Here is a 22,472-nt window from a genome sequence, read left to right on the forward strand (position 1 = left end):
GTGCATGCGTACTTGAGTTCATGCCAGGTTGTGCATGAATTGGTTGATTGCAGGTGACAGGTTTCACACAATTTATCTTGGGCGTCAAATAGTGCATAACACCATGTGAATGCCGAAGCAAAGCCAAAGTCAACCTTGATCTCACGCTAGGATGTGTTGGGGGGGAAAGAGAGTACCGTAGCATCACAAGTCAGTGTGGATCTGGATTCTCTCTGACAGGTTTCGGAATGAGGGGTCAATGGTGGTGTGTTTCAGTAGTAATAACAATCTGATACCATTCAGTGAGACACTTGTAAACAATACAAGCAAAGTGGTCAAGCTGGGACTCACACAGTACTGGTGATGAAACAGTCAAGCTGGGACTCACACAGTACTGGAAACAGTCAAGCTGGGACTCACACAGTACTGGAAACAGTCAAGCTGGGACTCACACAGTCCTGGTGATGAAACAGTCAAGCTGGGACTCACACAGTACTGGTGATGAAACAGTCAAGCTGGGACTCACACAGTACTGGAAACAGTCAAGCTGGGACTCACACAGTACTGGTGATGAAACAGTCAAGCTGGGACTCACACAGTACTGGTGATGAAACAGTCAAGCTGGGACTCACACAGTACTGGAAACAGTCAAGCTGGGACTCACACAGTACTGGTGATGAAACAGTCAAGCTGGGACTCACACAGTACTGGAAACAGTCAAGCTGGGACTCACACAGTCCTGGTGATGAAACAGTCAAGCTGGGACTCACACAGTACTGGTGATGAAACAGTCAAGCTGGGACTCACACAGTACTGGAAACAGTCAAGCTGGGACTCACACAGTACTGGTGATGAAACAGTCAAGCTGGGACTCACACAGTACTGGTGATGAAACAGTCAAGCTGGGACTCACACAGTACTGGAAACAGTCAAGCTGGGACTCACACAGTACTGGTGATGAAACAGTCAAGCTGGGACTCACACAGTACTGGAAACAGTCAAGCTGGGACTCACACAGTACTGGAAACAGTCAAGCTAGGACTCACACAGTACTGGAAACAGTCAAGCTAGGACTCACACAGTCCTGGTGATGAAACAGTCAAGCTGGGACTCACACAGTACTGGAAACAGTCAAGCTGGGACTCACACAGTACTGGAAACAGTCAAGCTGGGACTCACACAGTCCTGGAAACAAACAGTGTGTGTATGATGTATGATAAGTATAGTCTCATATTCTGGCTTTAATGGCCACACCTACTCTTATATCTCTACCCGGTACAGCCAGAAGAGGACTGGCCACCCCTCTGAGACTGGTTCCTCACTACCCGGTACAGCCAGAAGAGGACTGGTCTCCCCTTTGAGACTGGTTCCTCTCTACCCGGTACAGCCAGAAGAGGACTGGCCACCCCTCTGAGACTGGTTCCTCTCTACCCGGTACAGCCAGAAGAGGACTGGCCACCTCTCAAGAGACTGGTTCCTCTCTACCCGGTACAGCCAGACGAGGACTGGCCTCCCCTCAGAGACTGGTTCTTCTCTACCCGGTACAGCCAGAAGAGGACTGGCCACCCCTCAGAGACTGGTTCCTCTCTACCCGGTACAGCCAGAAGAGGACTGGCCACCCCTCTGAGACTGGTTCCTCTCTACCCGGTACAGGCAGAAGAGGACTGGCCACCCCTCAGAGACTGGCTCCTCTCTACCCGGTACAGCCAGAAGAGGACTGGCCTCCCCTCAGAGACTGGTTCCTCTCTACCCGGTACAGCCAGACAAGGACTGGCCACCCCTCAGAGACTGGTTCCTCTCTACCTGGTACAGCCAGAAGAGGACTGGCCACCCCTCAGAGCCTGGCTCCTCTCTACCCGGTACAGCCAGAAGAGGACTGGCCACCCCTCAGAGACTGGCTCCTCTCTACCCGGTACAGCCAGACAAGGACTGGCCACCCCTCAGAGACTGGTTCCTCTCTACCTGGTACAGCCAGAAGAGGACTGGCCACCCCTCAGAGCCTGGCTCCTCTCTACCCGGTACAGCCAGAAGAGGACTGGCCACCTCTCAGAGCTCCTCTCTAGGTTTCTTCCTAGATTCTTGCCTTTATGGAGTTTTTCCTAGCTACTGTGCTTCTACATCTGCATTGCTTGCTCTTTGGGGTTTTAGGATGGGTGTCTGTAAATCACTGTCTGACAACTGCTGATGTAAAAAGGGCTTTGTAAAAGACATTTGATTGTATCCATCCTGTACTGTATGTGTTGGCCAACTCTATGCTTCTTGTTGCCATGTACCATATATGTAGGAAGACTGAAGTCAGCCTCAGCACAAATACAGTTTGAATACATGGTGACTGTAGGGAACGAGCAAGAGGCTAACTGAATGGTAGTGTCTTTACAATGGAGTAATCAACCAAGCTTCCTAGTGATTTAGTGAGGCTAACTGAATGGTAGTGTCTTTACAATGGAGTAATCAACCAAGCTTCCTAGTGATTTAGTGAGGCTAACTGAATGGTAGTGTCTTTACAATGGAGTAATCAACCAAGCTTCCTGGTGATTTAGTGAGGCTAACTGAATGGTAGTGTCTTTACAATGGAGTAATTAACCAAGCTTCCTAGTGAATGTAGAACAGTTGACAGATGTTTGGCACCAAAGTTAATTTTTATTCGTTTTTTACAATATACAAAAATATAGAGTAGCAAAAAATTCACAGTGTCTAAAAGGCAGTGATTACAAAGTCTCAATTCGCAAATCCAACAGCCATGTTTGTAGTTCTGGAAAAGAGCAATAACTTGTGAGCAGGACTACAATACCCAGCTGACAGTACCACCTGGTTGATTGCGTAGAAGGGTGCAGACCCCCCCCCCCCGATCGGCGTTTTTCCAACATGCAACAGCAGCATGTTCAATCACGATGACAAAACGAAGTGAATGTGTCCTGTGAATGTCCACAACGATGAATGTACAGTAATATTTATTTAAATGTATTTTTAACACACACACACACACACACACACACACACACACACACACACACACACACACACACACACACACACACACACACACACACAATTAAACTAATTGAAATACATGAAGAGGGTTGTATCTTGAGATTTGAGGGTAACAGATACCATGGCAGCTGAACCTATGTGTGGCTACATTACTACATCACAGGGCTGAACATTAATCTACATAGTATCTAGGCTGGTCCCAGATCTGTCATTACTACATTACAGGGTTGAACATTATGCTACATAACATATAACCTGGTCTCAGATCTGTCATTACTACATTACAGGGATGAACATTATGCTACATAACATCTAGCCTTGTCCCTGATCTGTTTGTGCTCCTGCCAACCCCATTGGTCATTGTCAAGCCATGTGACAATGAGTGATGAGGGGTTGGCATGACAGCACAAACAGACTGGCACTCACATCAAATCCAGGATGGAGAACAACTCAAACCTTGGTTACTGACAGGTACAAACCTCCATCTCCTTCTTGATATTTACAAAACATATCCATTTTTACAACGAGAAGCCTTTAAAAACACAGAAAAGCTATACAATATACATTTTACAAACCATACTGACTTTAGGTTGCATTGCCTTTAGCATGGAACAGCATCTATGAACAAATTAAGATTAGCTGTTTAAGAAAACATGACTTAACATTCATCGAATGGAGAATGAATAGTTTGAGAACCTTCACAGTAAACTTCCAGACTCAGTATCATTTAGGTGAAGATGTCCTACCATCAGCTCAGTATCATTTAGGTGAAGATGTCCTACCATCATCTCAGTATCATTTAGGTGAAGATGTCCTACCATCAGCTCAGTATCATTTAGGTGAAGATGTCCTACCATCAGCTCAGTATCATTTAGGTGAAGATGTCCTACCATCAGCTCAGTATCATATAGGTGAAGATGTCCTACCATCAGCTCAGTATCATTTAGGTGAAGATGTCCTACCATCAGCTCAGTATCATTTAGGTGAAGATGTCCTACCATCAGCTCAGTATCATATAGGTGAAGATGTCCTACCATCAGCTCAGTATAATTTAGGTGAAAATGTCCTACCATCAGCTCAGTATCATATAGGTGAAGATGTCCTACCATCAGCTCAGTATAATTTAGGTGAAGATGTCCTACCATCAGCTCAGTATCATTTAGGTGAAGATGTCCTACCATCAGCTCAGTATCATTTAGGTGAAGATGTCCTACCATCAGCTCAGTATCATTTAGGTGAAGATGTCCTACCATCAGCTCAGTATAATTTAGGTGAAAATGTCCTACCATCAGCTCAGTATCATATAGGTGAAGATGTCCTACCATCAGCTCAGTATCATTTAGGTGAATATGTCCTACCATCAGCTCAGTATCATTTAGGTTAAGATGTCCTACCATCAGCTCAGTATCATTTAGGTGAAGATGTCCTACCATCAGCTCAGTATCATTTAGGTGAAGATGTCCTACCATCAGCTCAGTATCATTTAGGTTAAGATGTCCTACCATCAGCTCAGTATCATTTAGGTGAAGATGTCCTACCATCAGCTCAGTAACATTTTGGTGAAGATGTCCTACCATCAGCTCAGTATCATTTAGGTGAAGATGTCCTACCATCAGTTTATATGGGGCTCAGATCTGTAACATGAACAACTTGAATGACTGGAAGAGATATTAGTTGATCATCACTACTCTAATATCATCACATTGATACTCTCCACACTCACAGTAACATATACAACAATGAATGGCCCAGCAAGACACACACACACAGTATGGCAATCTCCTTCTGCAGATGATTACCATAACATGATCCAGTAATATGATCCAGTATTGTGATCCAGTAATGGGATCCAGTATTGTGATTCAGTATTGGGGTCCAGTAATGGGATCCAGTAATGGGATCCAGTATTGGGGTCCAGTAATGGGATCCAGTAATGGGATCCAGTATTGTGATCCAGTAATGGGATCCAGTATTGTGATCCAGTAATGGGATCCAGTAGTGTGATCCAGTAATGTGATCCAGTATTGTGATCCAGTGGAAGCAGTGCAGAGTGATCCAGTATTGTGATCCAGTGGAGGTGCTGAGTGATCCAGTATTGTGATCCAGTGGAGGTGCTGAGTGATCCAGTATTATGATCCAGTGGAAGCAAAGCTGAGTGATCCAGTATTGTGATCTAGTGGAAGAGGTGCTGAGTGATCCAGTATTGTGATCTAGTGTAGGAGGTGCTGAGTGATCCAGTATTGTGATCCAGTATTGTGATCCAGTGGATGAGGTGCTAAGTGATCCAGTATTGTGATCTAGTGGAGGAGGTGCTGAGTGATCCAGTATTGTGATCCAGTGGAGGTGCTGAGTGATCCAGTATTGTGATCTAGTGGAGGAGGTGCTAAGTGATCCAGTATTGTGATCCAGTGGAGGTGCTGAGTGATCCAGTATTGTGATCTAGTGGAGGAGGTGCTGAGTGATCCATTATTGTGATCTAGTGGAGGAGGTGCTGAGTGATCCAGCATTGTAATCCAGGTGATGACCTTATCTGCCACCATTCAATACACATTTCATTATATCAACATGACAAACACATTTCCCTGTAGCATGATGATGAAACAGTGCCCTTACACACTAACTGTATTCATCATGCTTCACGTCAAGGTTTGGTATACAGATCATTTTCCCACATTTCCAATTTGATGCATCCATTTATCCATTTGAAGGGATGAGGGTGGTGAGACAGCTAACCAGTTGAAGGGATGAGGGTGGTGAGACAGCTATCCATTTGAAGGGATGAGGGTGATGAGACAGCTATCCATTTGAAGGGATGAGGGTGGTGAGACAGCTAACCAGTTGAAGGGATGAGGGTGGTGAGACAGCTATCCATTTGAAGGGATGAGGGTGATGAGACAGCTATCCATTTGAAGGGATGAGGGTGGTGAGACAGCTATCCATTTGAAGGGATGAGGGTGGTGAGACAGCTATCAATTTGAAGGGATGAGGGTGGTGAGACAGCGAACCATTTGAAGGGATGAGGGTGGTGAGACAGCTAACCATTTGAAGGGATGAGGGTGGTGAGACAGCTATCCATTTGAAGGGATGAGGGTGGTGAGACATATATCCATTTGAAGGGATGAGGGTGGTGAGACAGCTATCCATTTGAAGGGATGAGGGTGGTGAGACATCAAAGCATTTGAAGGGATGAGGGTGGTGAGACAGCTATCCATTTGAAGGGATGAGGGTGGTGTGACAGCGAACCATTTGAAGGGATGAGGGTGGTGAGACAGCGATCCATTTGAAGGGATGAGGGTGGTGAGACAGCGATCCATTTGTAGGGATGAGGGTGGTGAGAGAGTGAACCATTTGAAGGGATGAGGGTGGTGAGACAGCAAACCATTTGAAGGGATGAGGGTGGTGAGACAGCTATCCATTTGAAGGGATGAGGGTGGTGAGACAGCTATCCATTTGAAGAGGGTGGTGAGACAGCTATCCATTTGAAGGGATGAGGGTGGTGCGAAAGCTATTAATTTGAAGGGATGAGATTGGTGAGACAACGAACCATTTGAAGGGATGAGGGTGGTAAGACAGCTATCCATTTGAAGGGATGAGGGTGGTGAGCCAGCTATCCATTTGAAGGGATGATGGTGGTGAGACAGCTATCCATTTGAAGGGATGAGGGTGGTGAGGCAGCTAACCATTTGAAGGGATGAGGATGGTGAGACAGCTATCCATTTGAAGGGATGAGGGTGGTTAGACAGCTATCAATTTGAAGGGATGAGGGTGGTGAGACAGCTATCCATTTGAAGGGATGAGGGTGGTGAGACAGCTATCCATTTGAAGGGATGAGGGTGGTGAGCCAGCTATCCATTTGAGGGGATGATGGTGGTGAGACAGCTATCCATTTGAAGGGATGAGGGTGGTGAGGCAGCTAACCATTTGAAGGGATGAGGATGGTGAGACAGCTATCAATTTGAAGGGATGAGGGTGGTGAGACAGCGAACCATTTGAAGGGATGAGGGTGGTGAGACAGTGAACCATTTGAAGGGATGAGGGTGGTGAGACAGCTATCCATTTGAAGGGATGAGGGTGGTGAGGCAGCTAACCATTTGAAGGGATGAGGATGGTGAGACAGCGATCCATTTGAAGGGATGAGGGTGATGAGACAGCGAACCATTTGAAGGGATGAGGGTGATGAGACAGCGAACCATTTGAAGGGATGAGGGTGGTGAGGCAGTGAACCATTTGAAGGGATGAGGGTGGTGAGACAGCGATCCATTTGAAGGGATGAGGGTGGTGAGACAGCGAACCATTTGAAGGGATGAGGGTGAGGGTGGTGAGACAGCGATCCATTTGAAGGGATGAGGGTGGTGAGACAGCGAACCATTTGAAGGGATGAGGGTGAGGGTGGTGAGACAGCGATCCATTTGAAGGGATGAGGGTGGTGAGACAGCGAACCATTTGAAGGGATGAGGGTGGTGAGACAGCGAACCATTTGAAGGGATGAGGGTGGTGAGACAGCGAACCATTTGAAGGGATGAGGGTGAGGGTGGTGAGACAGCGATCCATTTGAAGGGATGAGGGTGGTAGGACAGCGAACCATTTGAAGGGATGAGGGTGGTGAGACAGCGAACCATTTGAAGGGATGAGGGTGGTGAGACAGGATCGCTGAGCCTTAGCTGAGTATCTGGGTTGTTCAAAATACATGTTTTTTCTCAAAATTTACATCGACTCTGAATCGCCGCCATTGTCATTTTTGGGTGTCGGTGCAGGTAGTTACAGGATTATAAACCCTTTCAGAGGCCATGGTCACGTCCCATTTGGCTCCCTATTCCCTACATAGTGCACTCCTTTCAGCCGGGGCCCATTGGGCTCTAGTCAAAAGTAGTGCACTATATAGGGAATAGGGTGCCATTTGGGACGTGATACAGGAGTCCTTGGGCTGCTCAGATGAAAGCAGTACCAGCCCCTCACTCTCTTCCCCTCTCTGTTAGTCCACACTGCGGGAGCACCTGACCATGAGACTAATCTGATGCAGCGTGTCCAAACAGACAGGAGAAACAAGTTGGTGAGAAGAAGCATGACAAACGTGCCCATACTGTCAGCGTCAATGAGTTCTGCACTTTCACCATCATAAAGCCGGTTTTTAGAGCTGGAAGGTGTCTTGGTCAGCATATTCCGGTACGGTATCCTTTGGGAACGGTTGACTTTGCCGTCTATATCGAATACAAACCAGCCACAATGTCTTATATTCTCCTCAGATTGAATGTGAAGTCTGTGGGTTTTTGTGATATACATGATCTGATACCGTAGGGTTTTACAGGAGACTTTTAACAGTGTTGTTTTAGAACAGATTCCACAAGTAGTGAATCTCCATACTGAACCATAAGGCTGCTACAGCCCAGCTCCCTCATAAGACTCCAACTCCCAGCATTCCTCATGGTCCAGTCTACTTCCTCGTCTTGAGATGAGTTGCTGTACTGCACAGTAGAGTAGAAAAACATCGTCATAAAACAGTCATATCAACTGAACAGTCACAATGATACGAAATGATTCTCCTGTTGGTTGACAGGGACAGTTCAACCTCCGCCCGCACTGGTGATTGAGAAGAACGTGCATGGTTCGGACCTTGAGAGGACACACCCAGTTCAAGGGTCTGCCCGGTCGTTAACACAGCTCCCCCTCACTGTAGCAAAGTACACACTCAATAGAGGAGAGGAGAGGAAACGGTGAAGGGTCTGGGGTGCAGGAGTGTTTCCAACTTCCCATAGAGAAGAGAGTTGGAGGGGGGGGGGGGGGGGGGGGGGTCCTGTCTCAACTGTGGTGCATATAGTTCCTGCAAGGTGAGTCGGGGTGGAAGGGGTGGTCGTATTTGCCCAGGGGTGCTGGGTAGTAGGTGGTGGTGTAAACGTTATTCTGGGGGAGGGAGGGGAGGGGCGAGAGGGACGAGGGGAAGAAGTTGCAGCTCTCGTCCGGGAGAAGGTTGTTCTTGTTCAGCGTCTGTGGAAGACAGAAGGGAACAGAACAGGGGGTGTTCAGTAGGTGCAACATGGGAGAAAACGTTTCTAAAGGCAGGAGGCGCTACCTGATCTCGTCCAATGAGAAAGCTCATTTTTGTTTCCAGTTCCACTTCCCTGCAACGCCCTACTGTACCACCCACTAACACTAAGGGAGAATCTCTCTCCTCGCCTCCTTCTCAAAACCCATTGGTGAAGAAGGTCAAGGGGCGGGACCTCTGGCTTTGGGTTTTGAGACGGAGGCGAGGAGAGGACACAAGGAGTATGCAATTGAGATTCTCTCCCACAGTTACATCATACTGTATCTTCACACACACACCCGATCAATCACACAGAGATAGTATAATACATAAAACTGTATCAACAAGTAGACATGATCAATCACACACAGATGGACTACCGATCCCTTTAGGGGGTCTCAGACAGACAAACCATGGTGGTAATCGCTGGTAACCAGCAGACACAGGAAGGACATGAGGGATGGTTTGTGTGTGTGTGTGTGTGTGTGTGTGTGTGTGCGTGTGCGTGTGTGAGGAGACAGCCAAAGAGCAGACGTTAGTTAATTAATTCAAGTAATGGCTCGATTAATCAAACACAGCTGTGTGAGTCTCGCCCTCCTTTCTGATAGGTTAACAGGCTAATGAACACATTAATAAAGAGTGGGAGGCAAACAGATGGTATATCACTGGGACATCACAAGGGCAGGACGGACGGACGGACGGACACTGTCTCTCTGCCATTCTACCAAAGAGCAAAATAGGCACAATCAGACAAGCAAGGACTACAATGACCTGACCATTTGAGGTCTGATATTTGGTATTTGAAGCAGACCTATGTTCAAATAATATTTACTTTCTTTCAAATTCTTCATCTGTGCTTGATTGGGCTCGCCTGATGCAATGGAACCAATGGAGTAGTTCCAAAAGTGCAAACCCCACCCATCTGGCACTCCAGGCAGACTTAATTAAAAGTATTTGAAAGAAAAGAATGACTCTACCATAACGGATTGGGTAGAAAGAGTGGAATACTCCACCTTGAACTCCATGGGGGTGTACTTCTCGTTCTTTGGCGTCGTGTTGCCCTTATAGCTGAAGTGGTTGGGCGTGGTGGGGTGGATGACGGCTGACTCCTGGGAGGGCTTGTGGAGTCGTTGGCAGTAGGCGTAGACCAGGACCGACAGCATCACCGCTGCAAAGAAACACAACGCTCCCGTGGCCATCAGGTGGAACAGAGAGAAGGCTGCTGGGAGGAGAGAGAAAGGGACAGAGTTTCAATATCATTGGTATTATTTACTACATCATCATTGATTTAATATGTTCCAATATGTTTGTTTTGGCAATGTAGTCTTGTTCCCTAAAAATTGTGAGTTCAAACCGGTTTTGAAGGCTAAGTGCAGCTAAGCTAGTGATCAGACCAGGTTTCAAATACTATTTGAAATCAGTTAAAAGGCCTTATCTGTGCTTAATTGAGCTTGCCTGGCTAAATGGAACATTTCTAAAAATGTGAACCCTGGTCATATAAAAGTATGAACCCTGGTCATATAAAAGTGTGAACCCTGGTCTTGGAAAGATTACAAATAGTATTTGAACCCAGGTCTACTCGCAACATTGCAATAGCTCCATAATATTTTTGTCATGAGAGGATCCGCTCAAAAGACCAAGAATCATACTGAAATCAAAGCCTTGTTCACACTGCACGCCTTAAGACTCAAATTAGTTATTCTAATCTGTTTTGGAATACTGACTGTCCAAACAGCAAGTTACAAGTGACCAAATCAGATTTGTGTGTGTTCAGACAGCAGTAATTTGCTGATGTTGCTATGCTAGTTGTCATAGTAACGACGGATGTGTGCGCGGTGGTGTAGCCTGATTGGTGGTGCTCGTGCTTCCTATCACTCAGAAGTTATCTAGCAAGCTAAGGTGACAACAATGCCTCCCTGTTGTTTTGAATGTTCAAATTCATAGAGGGAGAACACTTTTTTTTAAACCTCAAAGGATAACATGATCCAACTTTCAAAACTAATCCTTTTCGGCTAGCCACAGCCGTCAGCTAGCTAGCCACAGCCGTCAGCTAGCTAGCCACAGCCGTCAGCTAGCTAGCCACAGCCGTCTGCTTGCTAGCCACAGCCGTCAGCTAGCTAGCCACAGCCGTCAGCCAGCTAGCCACAGCCGTCTGCTTGCTAGCCACAGCCGTCAGCCAGCTAGCCACAGCCGTCAGCCAGCTAGCCACAGCCGTCAGCTAGCTAGCTGTTTAGCTTTCTAGCACATTCAGTAAATTGTTCTTAAATTAACAAGCTAATTAGCTTCCACATGGTCTTGTCAAAACTGTCAACCCACTAGTTAGTAAGCAACAATATTTACCAAATAAATCAAATTTGACCGTTCAGACAGAAGTTGCACAGCCAGGAATCAGATTCGCATCTGATGTAGGTGGTTTGAAATATGGCTTGAAATATTTGATTCCATGTACTTTTTGGCTGTTCAGACTGCAGGAAAAATAACAGATTCGGACCGGATATGGGAAAAAATTGAATTTGAATCACTTCAAACTGCCAATGTGAACAAGGCTTTATTCAATCATATCCGCTTTAGCCTACATCCACATAGCGGTTGTTTTGGCAGTGTCAGAGTTGGAACTGAGTTAGAGCTGTCAGACCCACAAGCGGCTCCTGGCATCATTCCTAAAGCAGACATTGCCATTGGCTGAACGGTGTCGCATTAAGAGAAATCCCTTGCAGCCTTGTTTAGAAGTTTGAACACTGGAATGTGAGATGTAATCTACACCTTGATTAGGCTGATAGAAATCCTCATTATTTTTGTTTAATGATTTTTGATTTGAGAGCAATTATTTCTATACATTCTACACTTTGTCATTGTGAGCTTGTAATGCGAGTGGGACGGGGTGTGGCTTCTGGACAATGATCAACAGCAGCTGCTCCCTGATTTGACAGCTCCGACACAGTTACACCTCCGACACCTCCAAAATATCAGCTGCTCCCTGATTTGACAGCTCCAACACAGTTACACCTCCGACACCTCCAAAATATCAGCTGCTCCCTGATTTGACAGCTCCAACACAGTTACATCTCCGACACCTCCAAAATATCAGCTGCTCCCTGATTTGACAGCTCCAACACAGTTACATCTCCGACACCTCCAAAATATCAGCTGCTCCCTGATTTGACAGCTACAACACAGTTACACCTCCGACACCTCCAAAATATCAGCTGCTCCCTGATTTGACAGCTCCAACACAGTTACATCTCCGACACCTCCAAAATATCAGCTGCTCCCTGATTTGACAGCTCCAACACAGTTACACCTCCGACACCTCCAAAATATCAGCTGCTCCCTGATTTGACAGCTCCAACACAGTTACACCTCCGACACCGCCAAAATATCAGCTGCTCCCTGATTTGACAGCTCCAACACAGTTACACCTCCGACACCTCCAAAATATCAGCTGCTCTCTGATTTGACAGCTCCAACACAGTTACACCTCCGACACCTCCAAAATATCAGCTGCTCTCTGATTTGACAGCTCCAACACAGTTACACCTCCGACACCTCCAAAATATCAGCTGCTCTCTGATTTGACAGCTCCAACACAGTTACACCTCCGACACCTCCAAAATATCAGCTGCGGGTATTTGCTAGCGCCCGTTAACACTTGATCTGATTGAATCTAGGCCTAAGCTTTTAGGAATGATAGCATTGTGTGTAATCAGGGTGGCGATGGTTCGTTTGTGATTCAACGGGAGTGGGAAGGGCGTAAAACAAGTGGAGAGGGGCGAGAGTCACGCTCCATGTCCTTGGGGTCCCTGTAACCCCCCACTGGGATGGGGGAGGGGAATCTCGTAAGTCACTTACCCCCACAGCGCTGATCGTTATCCTGTCCAGGCAGAACGACTGCGGAGAAACATATAGAGAGAGAAAAATAGATAGAAGAAGAGGAAAGACATAGGGAGGAACCGAGAGAGAAACAGACTGTTACTGCAATGCACAATTCAACCAGCCAATAGAGTCAAAGCTCCCCACAATCACAGAGTATCACTTTCTGCAGCAAAACCAACCAAGCACTGCTCATAAAGTGATGGTCAGCTGGCTATTTAGCAGTGTGTTCAAAATGTTGGGGACTGACCTGGCACCTCGGGGGGCTGGCAGGGCCTGCTCGCGGTGGCATTGCCCTGACACAGGCTGGGGTCTGCCTCCCGTTCCCCACACTCCCTGCTGCGATGCTGCAGCCCCTCCTCGTCACACTCCCCCCACTCTGACCACGGCAGCCGGCCACCTGGAGGAACAGCAGATGAGGAGTGGAGGGGGTTGGAGGAGAGGGTGGACGGAGACAAGAGAGGATGATGAGTTGTGGTACCACTATAAGTCAAAGCCACAGTGAACTCAGCATAGCAGCTACATAACCTTAACATGACTTATAAGTCAAAGCCACAGTGAACTCAGCATAGCAGCTACATAACCTTAACATGACTTATGCACCAGCATTTAAATGAAATGACTTACTTTGAATGCTGAACATTTTTAAAACAATATTTGTATGAACGAATGCTGCAAATATGTGTACCTGTGCAGGATATGATTGAATGTTGTGTATCTGTGTATGACTGAGTGCTGCATATCTGTCATCTGTGAATCTGTTCATTCTGCATACCTTCACAGGTGTGTGTGTTGCACAGGGCCTCTTCAGTGTGCAGGCCGATGCAGATGTCACCTCCGTTGGCGGGGGCAGGGTTGCTACAGGTACGGGTACGCTGGTAGTGCCCACCTCCACAGGTGGCGGAGCAGTGAGACCATGACGCCCAGCACGACCAGGCTCCTTTCACTGGACACACACACACACACACACACACCAAACTCTTATAGAAAACATAAACGGTTTATTTCCTGTAGTCCTTCACAGTCAGTATACAGGTTGAAAAGGGCTGATTTGGACACTGATAAGCATCTACATTGGAACACAGTGCCTGTATAGTAACATGTTATACAGCTCTGGCTCTGCGCCTCACAGCTCTGTATGGGTTTCGACTGACAGACGTTCTGAACTTGTGCACCACGCGCAACAAGAAGTTGCCCCCCATCCCTCCAGATAATTAGGCAACTTTTTCACATTTGTTGTTGTCTGAGTAGGGGAATGCTGTAAATTACAAGGACTCGATGTATTTTGAAAGAGGATACGTTGAGAATTATAATAAATACCGCTTTAACGTCATTAAAGCTAGCCAAACACCCGTGAGTCCAAATGCGCACTTCACATTTCCATATCATAAAACTCATGTCATCTAGTGTCAATGTTTATGATCACTATGTTAGTTACAAGATGACATGGTGTTATACCCTGGGTTGTCCTGAACAGAATGAGTCTATGTTAGTTACAAGATGACATGGCGTTATACCCTGGGTTGTCCTGAACAGAATGAGTCTGGGTTATACCCTGGGTTGTCCTGAACAGAATGAGTCTATGTTAGTTACAAGATGACATGGCGTTATACCCTGGGTTGTCCTGAACAGAATGAGCCTGTGTTAGTTACAAGATGACATGGTGTTATACCCTGGGTTGTCCTGAACAGAATGAGCCTGTGTTAGTTCCAAGATTACATGGTGTTATACCCTGGGTTGTCCTGAACAGAATGAGTCTGTGTTATACCCTGGGTTGTCCTGAACAGAATGAGTCTATGTTAGTTACAAGATGACATGGCGTTATACCCTGGGTTGTCCTGAACAGAATGAGTCTGTGTTAGTTACAAGATGACATGGTGTTATACCCTGGGTTGTCTTGAACAGAATGAGTCTGTGTTATACCCTGGGTTGTCCTGAACAGAATGAGTCTGTGTTATACCCTGGGTTGTCCTGAACAGAATGAGTCTGTGTTATACCCTGGGTTGTCCTGAACAGAATGAGTCTATGTTAGTTACAAGATGACATGGTGTTATACCCTGGGTTGTCCTGAACAGACTGAGTCTGTGTTATACCCTGGGTTGTCCTGAACAGAATGAGTCTGTGTTATACCCTGGGTTGTCCTGGACAGAATGAGTCTGTGTTATACCCTGGGTTGTCCTGGACAGAATGAGTCTGTGTTATACCCTGGGTTGTTCTGAACAGAATGAGTCTGTGTTATACCCTGGGTTGTCCTGAACAGAATGAGTCTGTGTTATACCCTGGGTTGTCCTGAACAGAATGAGTCTGTGTTAGTTACAAGATGACATGGCGTTATACCCTGGGTTGTTCTGAACAGAATGAGTCTGTGTTATACCCTGGGTTGTCCTGAACAGACTGAGTCTGTGTTATACCCTGGGTTGTCCTGAACAGAATGAGTCTGTGTTAGTTACAAGATGACATGGCGTTATACCCTGGGTTGTTCTGAACAGAATGAGTCTGTGTTATACCCTGGGTTGTCCTGAACAGAATGAGTCTGTGTTATACCCTGGGTTGTCCTGAACAGAATGAGTCTGTGTTATACCCTGGGTTGTCCTGAACAGAATGAGTCTGTGTTATACCCTGGGTTGTCCTGAACAGAATGAGTCTGTGTTAGTTACAAGATGACATGGTGTTATACCCTGGGTTGTCCTGAACAGAATGAGTCTGTGTTAGTTACAAGATGACATGGTGTTATACCCTGGGTTGTCCTGAACAGAATGAGTCTGTGTTATACCCTGGGTTGTCCTGAACAGAATGAGTCTGTGTTATACCCTGGGTTGTCCTGAACAGAATGAGTCTGTGTTATACCCTGGGTTGTCCTGAACAGAATGAGTCTGTGTTATACCCTGGGTTGTCCTGAACAGAATGAGTCTGTGTTATACCCTGGGTTGTCCTGAACAGAATGAGCCTGTGTTATACCCTGGGTTGTCCTGAACAGAATGAGTCTGTGTTATACCCTGGGTTGTCCTGAACAGAATGAGTCTGTGTTATACCCTGGGTTGTCCTGAACAGAATGAGTCTGTGTTATACCCTGGGTTGTCCTGAACAGAATGAGTCTGTGTTATACCCTGGGTTGTCCTGAACAGACTGAGTCTCTGTTATACCCTGGGTTGTCCTGAACAGAATGAGTCTGTGTTATACCCTGGGTTGTCCTGAACAGAATGAGTCTGTGTTATACCCTGGGTTGTCCTGAACAGAATGAGTCTGTGTTATACCCTGGGTTGTCCTGAACAGAATGAGTCTGTGTTATACCCTGGGTTGTCCTGAACAGAATGAGTCTGTGTTATACCCTGGGTTGTCCTGAACAGAATGAGTCTGTGTTATACCCTGGGTTGTCCTGAACAGAATGAGTCTGTGTTATACCCTGGGTTGTCCTGAACAGAATGAGTCTGTGTTATACCCTGGGTTGTCCTGAACAGAATGAGTCTGTGTTATACCCTGGGTTGTCCTGAACAGAATGAGCCTGTGTTATACCCTGGGTTGTCCTGAACAGAATGAGTCTGTGTTATACCCTGGGTTGTCCTGAACAGAATGAGTCTGTGTTATACCCTGGGTTGTCCTGAACAGAATGAGTCTGTGTTATACCCTGGGTTGTCCTGAACAGAATGAGTCTGTGTTATACCCTGGGTTGTCCTGAACAGAATGAGTCTGTGTTATACCCTGGGTTGTCCTGAACAGAATGAGTCTGTGTTAGTTACATTGTCAACATGTTCCGTGGTCCACACAGCAGAATACATTCATGACCAGTAGTGGGAAAAGTACCCAACTGTCATACTTGAGTAAAAATATCGATACCTTCAAAGAAAACAAAGTAAAAGTGAAAGTCACCCAGTAAAATACTTCTTGAGTAAAAGTCTTAAATGTACTTAAGTATCAGAAGTAAATGTAATCGCAAAAAATATAAGTTGGAAGTTTACATACACTTAGGTTGGAGTCATTAAAACTAGTTTACATACACTTAGGTTGGAGTTATTAAAAATCGCTTTTCAACCACTCCACAAATTTCTTGTAAACAAACTATAGTTTTGGCAAGTTGGTTAGGACATCTACTTTGTGCATGACACAAGTAACTATTCCAACAATTGCTTACAGACAGATTATTTCACTTATAATTCATAATTCTGTCTCCTAGAGATGAATGTACTTTGGTGGGAAAAGTGCAACTCAATCCCAGATCAACAGCAAAGGACCTTGTGAAGATGCTGGAGGAAACAGGTACAAAAGTATCTATATCCACAGTAAAACGAGTCCTATATCGACATAACCCGAAAGGCTGCTCAGCAAGGAAGAAGCCACTGCTCCAAAACCGCCATAAAAAAGCCAGACTACGGTTTGCAACTGCACATTGGGACAAAGATCGAACTTTTTGGAGAAATGTCCTCTGGTCTGATGAAACAAAATAGAACTGTTTGGCCATAATAACCGTCGTTATGTTTGGAGGAAAAAGGGGGAGGCTTGCAAGCCAAAGAACACCATCCCAACCGTGAAGCACAGGGGTGGCAGCATCATGTTGTGGGGGTACACAAAATAGATGGCATCATGAGGGAGGACAATTATGTGGATATATTGAAGCAACATCTCAAGAAATCAGTCAGGAAGTTAAAGCTTGGTCGCAAATGGGTCTTCCAAATTGACAATGACCCCAAGCATACTTCCAAAGTTATGGCTTAAGGACAACAAAGTCAAGGTATTGGAGTGGCCATCACAAAGCCCTGACCTCAATCCTATAGAAAATTTGTGGGCAGAACTGAAAAAGAGTGTGCGAGCAAGGAGGCTTACAAACCTGACTCAGTTACACCAGCAGGAGGAATGGGCAAAATTCACCCAACTTATTGTGGGAAGCTTGTGGAAGGCTACCCATGAAGAAATAAATAAAAGCTGAAAGAAATAATTCTCTCTACTATTATTCTGACATTTCACATTCTTAAAATAAAGTGGTGATCCTAACTGACCTAAGACAGGGATTTTTACTATTATTAAATGTCAGGAATTGTGAAAATCTGAGTTTAAATGTATTTGGCTGAGGTGTATGTAAACTTCAGACTTCAACTGTAGGTATCAAAAGTAAAAGTATAAATCATTTTAAATTCCTAATATTAAGCAAACCTGACGGCACGATTTTCTTGATTTTTTACATTTACAGATAGCCAGGGGCACACTTCAACACTCAGACATAATTTACAAACTAAGCATGTGTGTTTAGTGAGTCTGCCAGATCAGAGGCAGTAGGGATGACCAGGGATGTTCTCTTGAGAAGTGCATGAATTAGACCATTTTCCTGTTCTGCAAAGCATTCAAAATGTAACAAGTAATTTTGGGTGCTAAGGAAAATGTATGGAGTAAAAAGTACATTATTTTCTCTAGGAATGTATTGGAGTAAAATTAATAGTTGTCAAATATATAAATAGTAAAGTACAGATATCCCAAAAAACGACTTAAGTAGTATTTAAAAGTATTTTTACTTCAGTACTTTAACACCCCTGTTCATGACTCCATTCTATGCTCACCAAAATGATGACCTGCTTCTCTGAATTGCCTTGTGAAAACCTAACGTATTTTATCATTTAGCTAGTCATGTTGGCAGTAGAACAAGCTTTCAAATGATGCCCATCTGACCCAGATTGTGATTTATAACGGACTGTTTTTGGAATGCGAAAACAACAGTAATTGTGTGAAGGAGGAGATGCAGGGTTGTGTTCCAAACAAAACAACAACAGTAATTGTGTGAAGGAGGAGATGCAGGGTTGTGTTCCAAACTAAACAACAACAGTAATTGTGTGAAGGAGGAGATGCAGGGTTGTGTTCCAAACTAAACAACAACAGTAATTGTGTGAAGGAGGAGATGCAGGGTTGTGTTCCAAACAAAACAACAACAGTAATTGTGTGAAGGAGGAGATGCAGGGTTGTGTTCCAAACAAAACAACAACAGTAATTGTGTGAAGGAGGAGATGCAGGGTTGTGTTCCAAACAAAACAACAACAGTAATTGTGTGAAGGAGGAGATGCAGGGTTGTGTTCCAAACAAAACAACAACAGTAATTGTGTGAAGGAGGAGATGCAGGGTTGTGTTCCAAACAAAACAACAGCAGTAATTGTGTGAAGGAGGAGATGCAGGGTTGTGTTCCAAACAAAACAACAACAGTAATTGTGTGAAGGAGGAGATGCAGGGTTGTGTTCCAAACAAAACAACAACAGTAATTGTGTGAAGGAGGAGATGCAGGGTTGTGTTCCAAACTAAACAACAACAGTAATTGTGTGAAGGAGGAGATGCAGGGTTGTGTTCCAAACAAAACAACAACAGTAATTGTGTGAAGGAGGAGATGCAGGGTTGTGTTCCAAACAAAACAACAACAGTAATTGTGTGAAGGAGGAGATGCAGGGTTGTGTTCCAAACAAAACAACAACAGTAATTGTGTGAAGGAGGAGATGCAGGGTTGTGTTCCAAACTAAACAACAACAGTAATTGTGTGAAGGAGGAGATGCAGGGTTGTGTTCCAAACTAAACAACAACAGTAATTGTGTGAAGGAGGAGATGCAGGGTTGTGTTCCAAACAAAACAACAACAGTAATTGTGTGAAGGAGGAGATGCAGGGTTGTGTTCCAAACAAAACAACAACAGTAATTGTGTGAAGGAGGAGATGCAGGGTTGTGTTCCAAACAAAACAACAGCAGTAATTGTGTGAAGGAGGAGATGCAGGGTTGTGTTCCAAACAAAACAACAACAGTAATTGTGTGAAGGAGGAGATGCAGGGTTGTGTTCCAAACAAAACAACAGCAGTAATTGTGTGAAGGAGGAGATGCAGGGTTGTGTTCCAAACAAAACAACAACAGTAATTGTGTGAAGGAGGAGATGCAGGGTTGTGTTCCAAACAAAACAACAACAGTAATTGTGTGAAGGAGGAGATGCAGGGTTGTGTTCCAAACTAAACAACAACAGTAATTGTGTGAAGGAGGAGATGCAGGGTTGTGTTCCAAACAAAACAACAACAGTAATTGTGTGAAGGAGGAGATGCAGGGTTGTGTTCCAAACAAAACAACAACAGTAATTGTGTGAAGGAGGAGATGCAGGGTTGTGTTCCAAACAAAACAACAACAGTAATTGTGTGAAGGAGGAGATGCAGGGTTGTGTTCCAAACAAAACAACAACAGTAATTGTGTGAAGGAGGAGATGCAGGGTTGTGTTCCAAACAAAACAACAACAGTAATTGTGTGAAGGACGAGATGCAGGGTTGTGTTCCAAACAAAACAACAACAGTAATTGTGTGAAGGAGGAGATGCAGGGTTGTGTTCCAAACAAAACAACAACAGTAATTGTGTGAAGGCGGGGATGCAGGGTTGTGTTCCAAACAAAACAACAACAGTAATTGTGTGAAGGCGGGGATGCAGGGTTGTGTTCCAAACAAAACAACAACAGTAATTGTGTGAAGGAGGAGATGCAGGGTTGTGTTCCAAACAAAACAACAACAGTAATTGTGTGAAGGAGGAGATGCAGGGTTGTGTTCCAAACAAAACAACAACAGTAACTGTGTGAAGGCGGGGATGCAGGGTTGTGTTCCAAACAAAACAACAACAGTAACTGTGTGAAGGCGGGGATGCAGGGTTGTGTTCCAAACAAAACAACAAGGAGAGCTAAAAATAGTGCCTTATAGTTGATACTTCTTTGATTTTTTAAAATTTTGTTATCAACAAATGCGGCAAAAAGTACAGTAAATGTAAAATGCACATAAATTGGATTCAGTCTTGTGTCAGTCAGGTGAACTGTTGTGTCCTCAACTTTAGTAATCATTTTCCCATCATCTCCAAACCTTTCCCTTTTAATTGCTGCCATGGTTTTGCATATACTTTCCATATTTCTTCTGTAAGAAACATTTAAATTTAGCCCAATCCATAAAGAGTGTAAGGGGTTAACTATTTATCCAGATACTGAGTTTTTTTACATGTTTTCAGCACATGAAAACCAAACATTTTATTCATGTTTATTAGACCAGTTTGTTTTTCACTACAGACTTTTAAAGGCAATTTACGCTTAAGCAGCTTTTACCATGAATGCGATCTCCGAGAACGTGGGGGAAATGGCCTTTAAAAGGCTATTGTCAACTTTGAAGGAATCCCAATCTCGGTTCTACGCTGCTCGTTAAGTGAATAGATCAGTACAGTATTTGAGCAGATATACAGCAGCACTGGAGTAGTCAGTGTCTTACCTGGGCAGGGCTGGGAGTTGTAGTCCTGGTACTACACTGGGGATCCACTACAGGCACTGGAGTAGTCTGTGTCTTACCTGGGCAGGGCTGGGAGTTGTAGTCCTGGTACTCCACTGGGGATCCACTACAGGCACTGGAGTAGTCTGTGTCTTACCTGGGCAGGGCTGGGAGTTGTAGTCCTGGTACTCCACTGGGGATCCACTACAGGCACTGGAGTAGTCAGTGTCTTACCTGGGCAGGGCTGGGAGTTGCAGTCCTGGTACTCCACTGGGGATCCACTACAGGCACTGGAGTAGTCTGTGTCTTACCTGGGCAGGGCTGGGAGTTGTAGTCCTGGTACTCCACTGGGGATCCACTACAGGCACTGGAGTAGTCAGTGTCTTACCTGGGCAGGGCTGGGAGTTGCAGTCCTGGTACTCCACTGGGGATCCACTACAGGCACTGGAGTAGTCAGTGTCTTACCTGGGCAGGGCTGGGAGTTGCAGTCCTGGTACTCCACTGGGGATCCACTACAGGCACTGGAGTAGTCAGTGTCTTACCTGGGCAGGGCTGGGAGTTGCAGTCCTGGTACTCCACTGGGGATCCACTACAGGCACTGGGGCTGCTCTTGCCCTCGGCTGAGGCACAGGTGCGCTTGCGCGTGCGGAAGCCTTTGGAACACTCCTGGGAGCAGGTCGACCATGTCTCCCACGGCGACCACCTGGTGCCACCTGGTTGTCGGAGCAAAGGTCGACCACTACTGCCTCCTCCACTGGCCCTGACCAAGTCTTCAACCAGGGCTGAACCACAGATATACTCATACATGAGACATTACAACACAAAAGGTGATTTACAATATTATTTTAACTTCTCAAAGTCCTAAATATGTTGTTTTCCTAATGGTATGGTAGGAGAACAGCTCTGATAAACAATGGTCTTCTGTGACCTAAAGCTTGGCAATGAAATAACAGACAATGTGCTGGTTCTAAGAGTGCAGAGGCTTCCTTCCTCATTACATGGCTGTGCAGTTAGAATCTGGGCCAAACATTCAACCGTGGGGTAAAATCTGGGTTAATCGGTTCCAGATGAACTCTTTGAAAAGTGGAAGAAAAGCAACACGTCACCTAAATTATGGAAATGACTTCAATAATGAATTGAAAGCTTTTTATTTTCTGTGTGGTTTGAAACCAGGGCAGCAGTAATATTTCATACTGCCCATGTTACTGTGAGGCCAGATGTCTCCTCTTGAGTCTAGACAGCGCCTCCGTGACATGGTGTTTAGGCCCAGTGACAGCCTGTGACATGGTGTTTAGGCCCGGTGACAGCCTGTGACATGGTGTTTAGGCCCAGTGACAGCCTGTGACATGGTGTTTAGGCCCAGTGACAGCCTGTGAC

General features: G+C 45.4%; 2 protein-coding genes across 2 annotated transcripts in view; both read right to left on the reverse strand.

The window, feature by feature from the left end:
• Nucleotides 1-22,472, reverse strand: part of LOC139372956 (general transcription factor II-I repeat domain-containing protein 2-like) — a 979,173-nt gene that overhangs the window by 114,772 nt on the left and 841,929 nt on the right. The window lies entirely within an intron of this gene.
• Nucleotides 8,767-22,472, reverse strand: part of LOC139372424 (semaphorin-5B-like) — a 107,724-nt gene continuing 94,018 nt past the window's right edge. The window contains exons 17-22 of the mRNA XM_071112136.1: nucleotides 21,638-21,877; nucleotides 13,635-13,805; nucleotides 13,110-13,259; nucleotides 12,839-12,877; nucleotides 10,003-10,208; nucleotides 8,767-8,952 (exon numbers count right to left, since the gene is read on the reverse strand). Coding sequence (XP_070968237.1) covers nucleotides 8,767-8,952; nucleotides 10,003-10,208; nucleotides 12,839-12,877; nucleotides 13,110-13,259; nucleotides 13,635-13,805; nucleotides 21,638-21,877 — 992 coding nt within the window. The remainder of the gene's footprint in view (nucleotides 8,953-10,002; nucleotides 10,209-12,838; nucleotides 12,878-13,109; nucleotides 13,260-13,634; nucleotides 13,806-21,637; nucleotides 21,878-22,472) is intronic.

The sequence above is a fragment of the Oncorhynchus clarkii genome, chromosome 18, assembly GCF_045791955.1.
Source record: "Oncorhynchus clarkii lewisi isolate Uvic-CL-2024 chromosome 18, UVic_Ocla_1.0, whole genome shotgun sequence".
NCBI classification, from domain to species: domain Eukaryota; kingdom Metazoa; phylum Chordata; class Actinopteri; order Salmoniformes; family Salmonidae; genus Oncorhynchus; species Oncorhynchus clarkii.